The 13279-nt window shown below is 41.2% G+C and overlaps 1 protein-coding gene across 3 annotated transcripts in view; it reads left to right on the plus strand.

The window, feature by feature from the left end:
- magi2a (membrane associated guanylate kinase, WW and PDZ domain containing 2a) overlaps positions 1–13279 on the plus strand; it is a 271683-nt gene that overhangs the window by 244306 nt on the left and 14098 nt on the right. For 2 of the 3 annotated variants that reach the window (XM_085436583.1, XM_085436580.1), the window contains 5 exons: positions 3299–3330; positions 6275–6482; positions 9737–9778; positions 9865–9980; positions 10278–10470. In XM_085436583.1, the coding sequence (XP_085292709.1) occupies positions 3299–3330; positions 6275–6482; positions 9737–9778; positions 9865–9980; positions 10278–10470 (591 nt within the window). The remainder of the gene's footprint in view (positions 1–3298; positions 3331–6274; positions 6483–9736; positions 9779–9864; positions 9981–10277; positions 10471–13279) is intronic. The other variant, XM_085436582.1, reaches the window with a different exon arrangement.

The raw sequence follows: 13279 nt of genomic DNA on the forward strand, positions 1-13279 counted from the left end.
AACTATTTTTCTATTGTTGCACTACCTGCTCTATACACGCAGTGTCGAGCAACGGTGGAGACGGAATTTCAAGCAGTACAACATTTTGCGGCAACAACAAAACGAGACATTTGTTTTATTGTTTTTATGTTCAGTCTCAACTGTTACGAAGTTGATGTGCAGTTAATAAGCGCAATAAATATTTATACTGGAAAAGAAAATCGTGAGAGAATCGTGATCTCAATTCTAAGCAAAAAAATCATGATTCTCATTTTATGCAAAATCGTGCAGCCCTACCAGTAGCCCACAATCACCAGTTACTTCATTGGCTACACCTTGCTAGTATTGGGTTGGGCCAACTTTTCCCTTCAGAACTGCCAGAAGTGGCATCGATTCATCAAAATGCTGGAAACATTTTTGCTTCATACTGACATGACAGCATTGCACAGCTGCTGCAGATTTGTCAGATGCACATCCACACTCTATAGGAGTTAGATCCGGTTACTGTGGAGACCATTTGAGTACAGCTCAAGAAACAGTTTGAGAGGATTTCAGCTTTGTGACACGGCATTTTAACCTGTTGGAAGCATCCATCAGAAGACTGGTACACTGCGGTCATAAAGGGAGGGACATGGTCAGAAACAGTACTGGGATAGGCTGTGATGTGCCCAAAGGGTACCAAGAAAATATCCCCTATACCATTACACCACTAGCAGCAGCTTGAATGGTTAACACAAGGCAGGATGGATGCATGTTTTTGTGTTGTTTGTAGTGGGCCCGTGTGAATTGGATCCTAAGTTTCCTGTTCTTAGCTGTGGTCTTCTGCTGCTGTAGCGTCTCTGCTTTAAGATTTGCGTTCAAAGATCCTCTTCTGCATACCTTGGTTGCAATGAGTGTTTATTTGACAGCTCAAAGCAGTCTGCTCATTCTCCTCTGACCACTGAATGCCATTTTCACTCAGAACTGGCGCTCAGTGGATATTTGCTCTTTTTTTTTTTTTTTTTGGAGGATTTTCTGTAAACCCTGCAGATGCACATGTGGGAAAATAAATCACATTGTCTGGCACCAATAGCTAATCCATATTGGAAGTAGGGCTGCCACAAACGATTATTTTGATAGTCGACTAGTCACCGATTATTTATGCGATTAGTCGACTAATCAGATCATCATCATCATCCAAAATAAACAAAACGTCCTTCAAAAATAAAATGCAGCAACCATCACTGGACGTAAAACTACAGCTTATTGCACCAGCAGCATCTGCTCTTATATAACTATCATTAGCTTACAGCTTTAAGCTTTTAAGGTGCTAACTAAAAATAAAGACAAGATGATAGTTTATTCAATTTTAATGAAATTTGCAGATTGTTTCGGTAAAGTTTAATAAACTCCTTGCTATCTAAAATATAACAGGACACCGGAGTATATTCTCCAGCATCTCACACTTCTGATAATCAGCTGTCTGCTTGACGTTTATTCAGCTGTGTAAAAACTATAACTTTAATCTCAGCCAAACCGATTTACTCAGGAACAAATAAAATACAAAAAAAAAAAAAAGCCAAACAACAACATTTTTAATTTATCTAAGTGACTCATATATATTTAACCTGAGTCGCGAAAGACGGCGGTGGGTTTGAAAACAATTTGCCGGGAGTCCGGTGTTCTCACGGCGCTAGTGACCTAGCCCCCGGCTAGCTATCGAGCTAGTGGGTAACAGACGTCTCCGAAAACGTCGGAGCGCTTTTGAAAATATGTGGTGTCCTGATAAACTGAGCCGATATTTGAGGTTTACACAGCTACATTCTCGCCTGAAAATATGTTAAACGTTTATTTTGTGACCCAGAAAGAATAATAAGAGTAATATTAAAACTAACTAGCTACCGCCATTGTTGGAAACTAAGCTGGGCCGCGCTATGAATTCTGGGACACAGCTGCTTCTTCTTCTTCTTCGGGGTTTAACGGCAGCTGGCATCCTTGTACATGCTGTGCTGCCATCTTCTGTTTCAGTCCGTTATTACACTCTTAAATCCTGCTATTATTCCTGCGTCTTTTGCGATCTTACAAAGCTTCAAACGACACGTCGACTATTAAATCAGTCGTCGACGATTTTGATAGTCGACGTAATCGTGACTAGTCGACAAATCGTGGCAGCCCTAATTGGAAGTCACTCAGATCACCTTTCTTCCCCATTCTGATGCTCAATCTGAGCTTAATCTGAATTAAAGATTTTATTTAATCACATAGGAATTGAATCTCCACTAAGACCCCCACCTTTATCTTGATTATTGTTGGATGACTTGCTGACAGCTGTCCATGTGACAGACATTGAAACACTGAAAGTCAGCGAGCTCACTGAAGACTCAGTTTGTAGGATTACATCTGTATCCGTGACTTTTTCTCTTGAGGCTAAGTGTGCACATGTTCAAGTGTGTTGGCTGGTGCACATTTATCAGTGAGTCATTTTTATATTTTTTACCTGTCACAGCTGACTGAGCTCTGGAGCCTGTGTCACCAGTAGACTGCCCTCTAGTGGCATTTGGTGTGCAGTACATGATAATATAGAACAGTTTGTCTATGTCACATTAGTAAAACCAGAGTGTCTGTATTTGTGAGGATCAGGATTTGTAATACTACATTTTAATGTTTTTTATTCATGCAGCTGATTTGGATTTATGGCCTAAAATGTTCAGCAAACATGCAGCTGATTTCTCTAATAATCGCACCTGCTCATAGATAAGCATTTAGCAGCTGAGGAGATTTGAATTTCCTTTAGGAATACTTGTGTAATAATGTAATAATTTGTCAGTGTTGTGTTTACAGCTTGTTTCCGCTGCCCCAAGTGGCTATAAATATAATAACGCAGGTTTAAAATGCATCAGTATAAAGTTTGGCCTCGCTTTCTATTTAACAGAAGGCAAACATTATTACCTGATATCTCCAAATCAGAATAAAAATCACGTTTTATCAGTAGCAAATACTCTGTATGTGCAGCAGTGAATTTTCTCAGGTCTTATTTTAATCTCACTTTACATTCACAGTTGGTTTCTGCCTCATAGAAATGTATTTGCCATCGCTTGCTTTGTGCTTTCATCATGTTTTAGACGTCCTTTTCTTCGTCCTTTCTACCACTTACAAACACTGCTGTCATGTCCCATTATTGTCTTCATTTGGTTTAAATTTAATTCAGATGTTTTCTTCATTTTATTATCCTCTAAGATATACCCTGGAAACCCTGGCTTCATTGGGTAAAAATAAGCCTCACATCTCATCTTTTTCCGTCTAAAACATAAGTTGTTTTTTTGTTCTCTCAACATTACAGGTCACTATTCACCCTGGAAGACCCCTAAGCAGGTAACATGCAACATCCTCAGAAATCCAGACTATCCACATTTCTGCTTTTTTATTCTGTAGATTACCACCAGTGGCTGCAGTGTGCATACGTATGTGCTAACTGGAAAAACTCTAAATTTAGCAGTGACTTGTCTGCTCTTTTGTCCGTCGTACTAACCCCCACTGGTGACTCACTATATGTCCGTGTCCCGCTTTTGATATTCAGCCCTTCTTTATCGTTATGAGATGGCAGAAAGTCCAAGTAGCCCACTCATAACATCACTAGACTTGTCCTCCAAGTCAGGCGTGATTCATAGCCTGGCTGGGTGCCATCAGGGTAATTTACACTCAGGGCATTAGGACTATTATGCTACAGCTCTAGTGCTGCTATCCATCTGTGTTCAATGCTTTGGCATGAGCCAGATATGTTTCATCCCCTTTTTAATCTTCATTTCATAACATTTGTCCATTTGGCAAAATGTTTCAAAAGCTTTTCTGCACATCTATACCCTGCTTTTCTTCCACGGTCATTTATCTTTCACCTTCTTTCTCTTTTTTTTTTCCACCCAGTAGAGCAAAAACCCGTCATGTGGCATCTCTGCAAACTTGCCTTTAGCTTCGAGTCCTGCCTCCACTGCTGTTATAAATACACTACTACACTGTCATTTGCTGTCCCTACAGGCCTCTAACAACTCTGTCCACCAAACACCCTCTCAGATCAGATTCATTTTGCTTTATCTGTGTCACCCTCATATTCCTTTCATGCCTTGGCCTCTTCCCAGCACTGCTCTGACCAGTCCCTGACCCCAGCTAATGTTGTCCCCATTCCAGTTCCCAACTAACATCAGAGGAAACCTCAGTTGTGCAGCTTTTAAGATGCTTTGTCTGCTGAAATCCCCTCATTGTTCATCGTTTCTCCTTCCATCTCAACACAATCATCGTCTTTCATCTCTCTCAGAATAATTGTAATCCTAAACTCTGAGCTTTTGTAGTGCAGCAGTCAGCATACACAACCTCTCTCTTGTCTTGTTTGTTCACCTTTTTGGATGCCCCACCTGCGCCTGCCCCTCTCTTTTAGCTGCTAAAGCCCCCGACACTAGACTTTAGTACTCGTATAATTAGGTGTAATTTGTTAAAGGAATACTTCTGCAGCAGAGAATGAAATATGGAGGACTTTGGCTAATAAGGGAAGACAGGAAATCTCCTAATTGCCATATTGATCTATAGTCCTGCAAACACTCACCCCACAACTCCCAAGAGTTTTATTTGCAAATGAGCTTATTAAGATTTGCCAATCAAACTCAGCCGATACTGTAGGTAACGGAGAACAGTGCTTAATGTGGCAACACATACAGGTGTTTTTCATTCAGCAATGCTGTCAGCCTGCAGTGCGCTCTATTCATGTGATCAAGTAGATCATCGCCATAGTGTGCTTGCTTCAGTGTCTTAATCTCAAATAAGAAGAGACAGAGTGAAAGAGAGATCAGGATGCAGAAGTCTACTCCCCGCCTTAACAAGGTCCCCAGTCTCAGCAGCCTGCCCTATGCAGACGTGCTTCACATCAATAGCAGACGCGACTGAAAACTGCAAAGAGCGGAGCTGCTTTTCATTCCTGACCAGAGCTTCCATGAAGTTGATATTTATTCTCGGTACATCTGGAACCAGATGACCTGCATTTCTCAGTATTAAAGTATGGCACTATGCAGCCAATCTCGCCGTCTCGCTTTCAAAAGGCCTGTTGTTCCCTCCAGATCTGTCGCTCACCCTTTTTTGACATGTCAACATGTCATCTTGGCTATCTGCTTGGTGTCATGCCATGACTCAGGCGGCCCCGCTTATCTGACACATCAAGGCTGACACTTTGACTGGTGATGTCAAAACTGCCTTTGTCACCTCCAAAGCTTGACAGCACATTTTCAGATGTCTTTCTGGATGAAAGTTATCCGATTTCTGATTATATACCACACTCTACCTTACAGATAGAGAATAACTTTTGCTCTGGCCCTTAGAATCATCTATCATTTTTTTTAAATGTCCATCTAGATGTGCCAATCACATATGTCAGGTGCTTTCCTCCCTGCACACATCCCCATAAACACTGTGATCTGAATGCCAAATAGAAACAGCTGGCAGTATTTTGCTTATTTCTACTACTAACCTCACTAACATGCTTGAATTGACAGTTGGCGAAACACTGCCCCCTAACAGGAAATATTGAACCACATCAATTAGGTGCAGCAGGCCTGTCAAGCTTTGTTCTTTCCCAGATGTTAAAATATTTTAGCAGGGCTGCCTATTGTAGTCACATTTGGGGTATTTCTTTAGTTGTCATAGTTATCTCAAAAATACAAGGCGAAGGCTGACTTTGCAAAATGCTGCATTCCTGATGTTTCAATCAAAGATGTAAAATTATAATTCTGAATACACATCATCATTAAAACAGTTTGGAAAAAACAGTAAACGGCGAGTTCAAGTGAGTCTGTAACTGACACACTTTGGTGCTTTTTTTAATGCCCAGGGCATCATCATCAGTTTCCTGAGTTGTCTTTTTGCCAAAGCTAAAAGCATCAAGTCTTTTCCAGTATGTTTTTTCTTCACCACATGTTTTAATCTTAAAATGAGAAGGAGACAGATGTTACGGTTACATAAAAACATGTAAATTGACAGGCACCTTTTTGTGAGTCGAAAGCATAATTTTTTTTGTTAGAAATGAGTAGTTTTCCTTACTTTTCTCTGAAAATAGACATGCATTATTAAGTTGTAAATATGTCCGAGCAGGCAAAGCTTGACGGGTGTAGCAGCCATAAATGGGCGCGGCAGGGTTTAGTGAACTGTCACAGCTCCTTAAACGAAACCGTGCCTAGGAGTTTACGGTTCTTACTGTGATTTTGAGGATGAAATCAAGCATCAGGAGTGGGAGAGCAGGAAGGGAAATACTGACCGCTCATGCCGCTGTGCTTTGCAGGTGCTGGAGCAGTGGGAGTCCCAGCAGGGCCAGAGCAGCCCTGCTCAGACCAGCCTGTCGGCTCCTGTTATCCCCCACAGCGCCCCCTTCCCAACACACCATCTTCACAGGGCCTCGGTCCCTGAGTCTGCCTCCGAGGCCTTGGCCCTGGCAAAGCCAGACCCATATGACCTTTATGAGAAGTCCAGGGCTATCTTTGAGAGTAGGCGTAAGTACCAGCGTTGATACTGCAGGTGAAGTGCTGTGAAAACACACTCCTCTCTAGAAATCAAGCAGGCCAGCTTCTACGAGGGAAGGCAGAGGAGTGAAGAGCGATCACTCTTTCTCTCAATCACAGAATTGATTCATTGTCACTTTTGTTGCTCCACAGAAATCTGAAAAAGTCTTCTGAAATTTGCTGACCTCTTTCTTCAGAGCTGAAGATCTGTGTCTGAACTTTCCACACAATAACCACGAGTATAAAATAAAAATCAGAAGCTGTGTAGATAACTAGAAATACTGATCATTGTAAACTGAGACGTGTCCCTGAATAATCAGACAGGTGCTTCTGCACAGTTATATTTCCATCCTGTGACTTGTAAAATTATAAAATTCTACATATTATTGCGATTGTGCATACATCATTCTTTTGCTCAATTGAGCATTTTAATCAGTAGAAAGTAGGACATGCTTTTTATGCACATTTGTATTTGCAGAATAAGGATTTTAGTAACATCACAAATCTATATTATCATAGCACACAGGTACTAGAATTAGTTTTCTTAAATTCTGTAACGAGACATTTACACTAAATATTATTGTGTTTCTTTCACATTATTTCACATCATCATTTCACATTCTTTCCTACTTGAAAGTAAAATGTGTTTCTGGGAAACATAGTGAAATACGGATTATGTTGAGTTGGCTTTTCCACTCTCACAGTGGTGTGTAAGCCAGTTTCTTCACTGATTCTCTTTAGAGGTTAACATCTGCCTTGCATATAACTGATAACAGGTCTCATGGATTCATGGCTTGACAGTATCTTTCCTCTGGTTTATTGGAGGATATTGCTATAGTAAAGTTACAGTAAAGTTTTTATTGTTAAGGCTGCTGTATATGAGGTACCTGCTATTCAAGAGGACACGGCTGTCAGAAAGTCTTCTCATCAAATCTTCCTGTTTCGCTCACTGTCGCTTCCTCCTCTTCTGTGGCGGATGCCGTGATCACTGCTGCCTTCCTCTCAGTAAAGGTCAGGGGTTGTGCCTGGTAATGCTCAGTAGGAAAAACACACAGACAGATTTTAGCAGTGCTCCATTTGACCGCCTCACTGGTGTAGGTAAAGCTGGGTGTGACCTTTTATTTAGCATCACAACCTCAGGCCAGCCCAGACTCCGTCAGCTGTGGTTAAGTTCAGTCTTCTCTGACCCTTAATAAATTAATGTCAGCGATTACATAAACAGACTGAGGTATAGGATCAGGTATTTCAAACTCTTTAGCATACATTCTCAGCTTTATGAGCCTGTATTAAAAATGGTCACAGTAGGTTTTGTGGGTTATTCAGTGTGACAGGGAAAAGCAGGTGTTCCTGTTTTGTTGTGTTTTCTTAAATATAATTTGACAGTTTCATACGCATTAAAGTCAAAGACACTTCAAAGACGGACATGTGAGATCCTGAGTGAATAAATCCCAAGCAGGCTGCATTGCTTGAAACCACTCGAGATTTTGTGTGCGTGTGTTTGTATCTTTGAAGAAGATTGTTCGAAGATTGTTTAGACCAGTGCTCCCAACCTTTTTTCATCTGACTACATCTACTACTGCAGCCCTGTCAGACGGACTCTAAAAACCTGTTCACAACATTCTTGATCTTTAAATCTGTTAAACTGAGCTTATTTTAAACTGCATCTAAACACTTTTGGCATAATTTTCAATTGTAGATAGTTATCTGATCCAGATGTCCTTACCTGTTAGCGTGTTATTTTAGCCATACGTCACTACTGCTCAGTTTAATAGCTGGTGACCAATTTCACCACTTTCGAGTTTTGTGTGTACAGTTTCGACCTTTTCTTTATTTTTTTCCATTATATTGTTGGCTGCACATCCATGATGAGAATCTTCTGTTACACTATATCCTGAAGTTGCATGATTGTAGATTGTTGGAGAAATAGATCTGGTGACTGTGGGGTCCAATTGCTCAAGAAACCAATTTGAGATGATTTGAACTTGGAGGCATGCCTGGAAGCAGAAATCAGGAGATGGGTACATTATGGTCATAAAGGGATGAACATGGTCAGCAGCAGTACTCAGGTAGGCTGCCGGGTTTCACTAATGGTCAGTGGGTACAAAGGGACTGAAAAGGTACAAAGAAATTATCCTCCACATCATTACACCACCAGCAGCAGCAGTCTGAGTTTTACGCTAAGTTTTGACCCCAACGTCTGAATGCTGCAGCAGAAATCGGGACTGATCAGACCAGGCAGCATTTTTCCAATCTTCTATTGTCAAGTTTTGGTGAGCCCGTGTGAAATGTAGCCTCAGCGTCTGAAGCTACAAGTGGCACCAGGTACGGTCTTCTGCTGCTGTAACCCATCTGCTTAAAGGTTCACATGTTGTAGATTCTCCACGTCTACATGCCAACATGTATTGAGTGGCTGCCATGTGATTGGCTGATTAGATATTTGCAAAGTTATTCAAGTCCAGAGGAACAGGTGTACTCCTTATAAAGTGGCCAGTAAGTGCATTTCGATGTAAAGTTTTGTTAACAGCATTGTTTATTTGTTCATACTATCTAGTCAGCCAACCTGTTCGACTTTTTCGGGTTTACTCCATTAATTAATTCAAGCTAACAGTGAGCTAATATTATAAACTACCCCCAAAAATACAGATATACTTGAACCTATTTCCTGAATTTGATGTTTTTGAGTGTAGAAATTGACTTTGTAATTTTGATTGTTCTTAAAATATAAAGAAAAAATATAGACATACTGAAGAAATCCACCACTTCTCTATAAACAGAACTGTATATTTGTGGTAATAGCTGCCTCGCTCTGCTCACCTGTAGTCCTGATTCTTTTTCTCATCATTCCTGTGGAGTCGCAGCAGAGCGCTCACTATGATTAAAACACTTACAACTGGAATCAATTTTTCATTCACAGCCACTTGTCTGTGGTTGAGTTCATTTCACTACTTTTGCACATCATGGCGTCGTGCAAAGCTCCTGATTGCAGATCAGTGCTTGCACCCCACCTCACGCTGTAAATAAGGGATGGGTATATTACACGCTGTAAGCACTTCCCGACTTTTATGGATGATGCTGAAATTCTGCAGTGACATAATGCTGAGGCAGGGCCTTTCTGCCTTGTTTCTAGCCTTTATGGGAGCGTCTGTGTTTACTGGTGTACTCTTTGGATGTGTATGAGCATTTTTTTGTGCATTTTGCATTGTTTACAGGGACATCCTGTCCTTTGTCTTCATCTTTTAATCTAGATCCTGGGCAGCCAAGGACTGTTTTCCCTCTGGACTCTTCAGGTAAACACATACTCCTTACAGCGACGCTGGAGCTCCGCACACTGTCAGGCCAGGACTTTAATTATTTTCCTCTTGTTTTGCCTCAGGAGGAGAGTACCAGGACATCGAGGTCCACCTGCGCCGACAGAAGTCCGGGTTCGGTTTCCGGGTGCTGGGCGGGGATGAGGCGGGGCAGCCTGTGAGTCCGGAGACGCGTGAGAAGGCTCGTATGGCAGTGGGCGTGGAACCCTGTCATTTTCTCCTCTCTTAACCCACTACACACACTGTGAACACCTAACCTGACCTTTGCCCCCTGAGAGAGTGCTGGCTGTGGCTGCTTTGGTGTTTATTGCTGTTTTTTACTGTAACACAACAATATTTTAGCCATGTAACTGAGTTATTAATGTGTCAGTATAACAACCACTTAACACCCACTTGCATGTGACCCACACAGTCTACACTCCGGAGTCTCGGGGCTTATGAGTCCGAAATCTTTCTGACAGCCTGCGTTTAAAAACAGATTCTCATCGGGGCGATCATCGAGAAGAGTCCAGCGGATCTAGATGGGCGCCTGCGGCCCGGCGATGAGCTGCTGTTTGTTGATGGAATCCCAGTGGTGGGGAAGCCACACAGATATGTCATTGACCTGATGCACGGGGCAGCACGTACCGGCCAGGTGAATCTGGTTATCAGGAGGAGGGTTCAGGCGGCAGGTGAGGAAACAGCAGAGTCATCAATCTGGGATTCCTTCTTTATAGATTGTTTTAATCCACTGTTTAACACAGCATAAATGTACTGCTCTGGATTATAAAAGTGTGCAGCGTGCCTCTCCTCTGTCTGTTCTCGTCCTCCTCTATTACCTCTCCTGGTCTCATTCATGTCCTGTAATGATTCAGGTTTAATTAGTCAGAAAACCGAACCACTAATCTCTGAGTAATTATGCTGAAGCCTCTCTGAAAAACACATTAGCACACCTTCGCTCTCACGCACACACATTTCTCGCTCCCTTTCCTTACTTGAGTTTCTTTACCGTGGAGACTGAGCTGGCGCTTCTTCCTCTGAACTACAGCCTGTCCTGTTCTCATTATTACGCCCTCCACCACACACATGCACATGTTCCTCTCACCAATCAAATTCTTCCCACTCTAGTCCGCCCTGTCTGTCAATTTCTTCTCCACCAAAGGCTACAGTCTGACTCATGCCTGGCCTCTTGTGTGGCCCTTACTTCCATCCTAATTGTCTGACTCCCACTCGCACTTTAGCCCGCACCCAGTAACCCACATTTTGCACAAATCATTGGCTTTTTTCACTATTTTCCTCCTCATGTGATAATAATTTGTGCACTCATTGGGTAAAGAAATACTAAATGTGGGCTCAAACCTTTTAATGATAACAAAGCTTGTCATAGCCTCACATTTACAGTTTAAATCCTGAACTGTTTAACTACAGAAGAGCGCAGCCCCACTTACTAGTGAACTATGAAAACAACACTGGGTTCGATCAGTCAGTGTGCCAGAGTGCATATGCACACTTTTGTCAGTGTATGCTAGAGGTGCTAGAAGCTACTTTAGCTGTGGTCAGATTGACATAAGGCAGCGTTTTAATGATGTGTTTTGAATTGCTGTCCTATGTTCGCTTCTTGATTCTTCACAGGGATGAGGTCTAGTTCCAGCTTAGGGGGGAAGATGAAAAACACTTTGCTGGCAAAACTGTGTAGATTTTCCACATGCAAAATGATCTTTGGATTCTATGAAAGTAACTCTGTATCCTGCTGATATTTTTTTCTAGTTAGGAATCTTTAGCTTCTTTGAAGGGGACTTTTATGCTTTCACTTATTTTATGTCACTTGAACATTTCAAAACTGTGGATGATCATATTAAAGTTGGGGGATCCTGTGAATCAAGCAAAGCTACTCTAGTATAGTGCAAAAGCAATATAGAGATGGACATTTCTGTATTGTACATGGAAAAATGTAACAGTGACACTACTTCAAAGTGTCACAACACTGCTTTATCACTGGATTGTGAGTAGAAGAATTAAAGAAGCAGGAAACAAAGAATTAAACTGTTCCAGGAGCTCCCTGGAATCCACCTGGGAATTTCTATGATCCTCCAACAGCATCTCATGGAAATATATGTAGAGATCGCTCATGCCTCCAGCCTTGTTGCTATGCGCACACCTGGTTACAAAACCTGTAAGGTGCACCAGCTGTTTGTAACATCATTTTTGGGATGAGATGCCGTTCTCAAGAGCAGTAGTAGCGAGCATGAACTGCACTGATAGAAGGTAACAAGAGTTTAAAGGTACTTTAATTCATTTAAGAACTTAATATTGTATTATTCAGCGCACCACAATAATTTGACACCTGGAGTCACCTGCAAATAAAGGATTTCACGATCTTATTAAATGCAGCAAATTGTTAAGGATCAAATTACTGAAGAAAAAAATTATTTTTGTTCTTACTGTGTTTCAGAAGTCTAAATTGTAAGCTGCTAACTGCTACACTTTTCTGATGGTTTACTTAAAATAGCAATGTGAGGGCTAGAGGGTTACATCATCAAAAAAAATAAAAAATCCACACACGAAAAAAGCTGCCTTATTTGAATGCTGCGACACAGCAGGGTTGCCGTTGTAGAGAGGGTCCTGAAAAAAACTCCATCTCAGCTGGCTGCAACAGGAAAATGCTCATTGTGCACTTTTGTATTATGAAGCAATGATGTATTTTTGATATGTTTTAGCTTGTGGCCTTCATCTGGATCATTAATGTATACATTGTAAGTGTTAATAGGGTTTGTAAGTCCTTTCCTCTCCCATTAGGCTCCTTAAGGTCTCCGATGTCTTAAAATATCTTAAATAAGCATTTACATTTTTATAATTATAATGAGCTTTGAAAGTCATGTTTGAAATAAAGATATGACCACCTTTATTCTTCAGCACCTCCTGTAAGCCTTCTTGGAATTCCTTTAAGTAGACTTCAGGAATAGTTCTCCAGGCTTCTTGAAGGACATCCAAAGCTCTTCTTTGGATGTTGTCTTTACTTTGTTCTGTTCTCTGTCAAGATGATCCGACACTGCGTCCTCTTAGGTCTCCGTAGAGGTCTGTGCATGACTGATAGTTTCACCTGTGGTTTTTTTCTATCCAGGTATACTATTACTGCATTGGCAGTGTGTTTGGGATCAGTATTATACTGAAAAATTAAGTCGTTGCCAATTAGATGCTTTCCAGATGGTTTAAAGCTGACAATACTTTTCGTTGTTCGTAATTTCATCAATTTTGACAAAGATTTCCTAACAGGTTTTTCTTCTTTGTTCAGGAGGTGACTTGCAGATCCTTTTCATCTGCTTTAGATAGTTTTTTTTCTTTTGTCCTCCAATTGTGCAGTTCACTCAACCTTTAAGAATTCACTTCACACCAAGCTGAGATATGTCAGGTTTAGGGCTAACAGCTCTTTAAGATTCACCTTGTTGGTGCAAACATACAATTTTATGCCTTTGACATTAATCTGCACATTTGGGAAGGGTT

This window comes from Copadichromis virginalis, linkage group LG17, assembly GCF_057382275.1.
Source record: "Copadichromis virginalis isolate Kocher_CV1m ecotype Utaka linkage group LG17, C_Virginalis_male_GT1.1, whole genome shotgun sequence".
Classification (NCBI taxonomy): Eukaryota; Metazoa; Chordata; class Actinopteri; order Cichliformes; family Cichlidae; genus Copadichromis; species Copadichromis virginalis.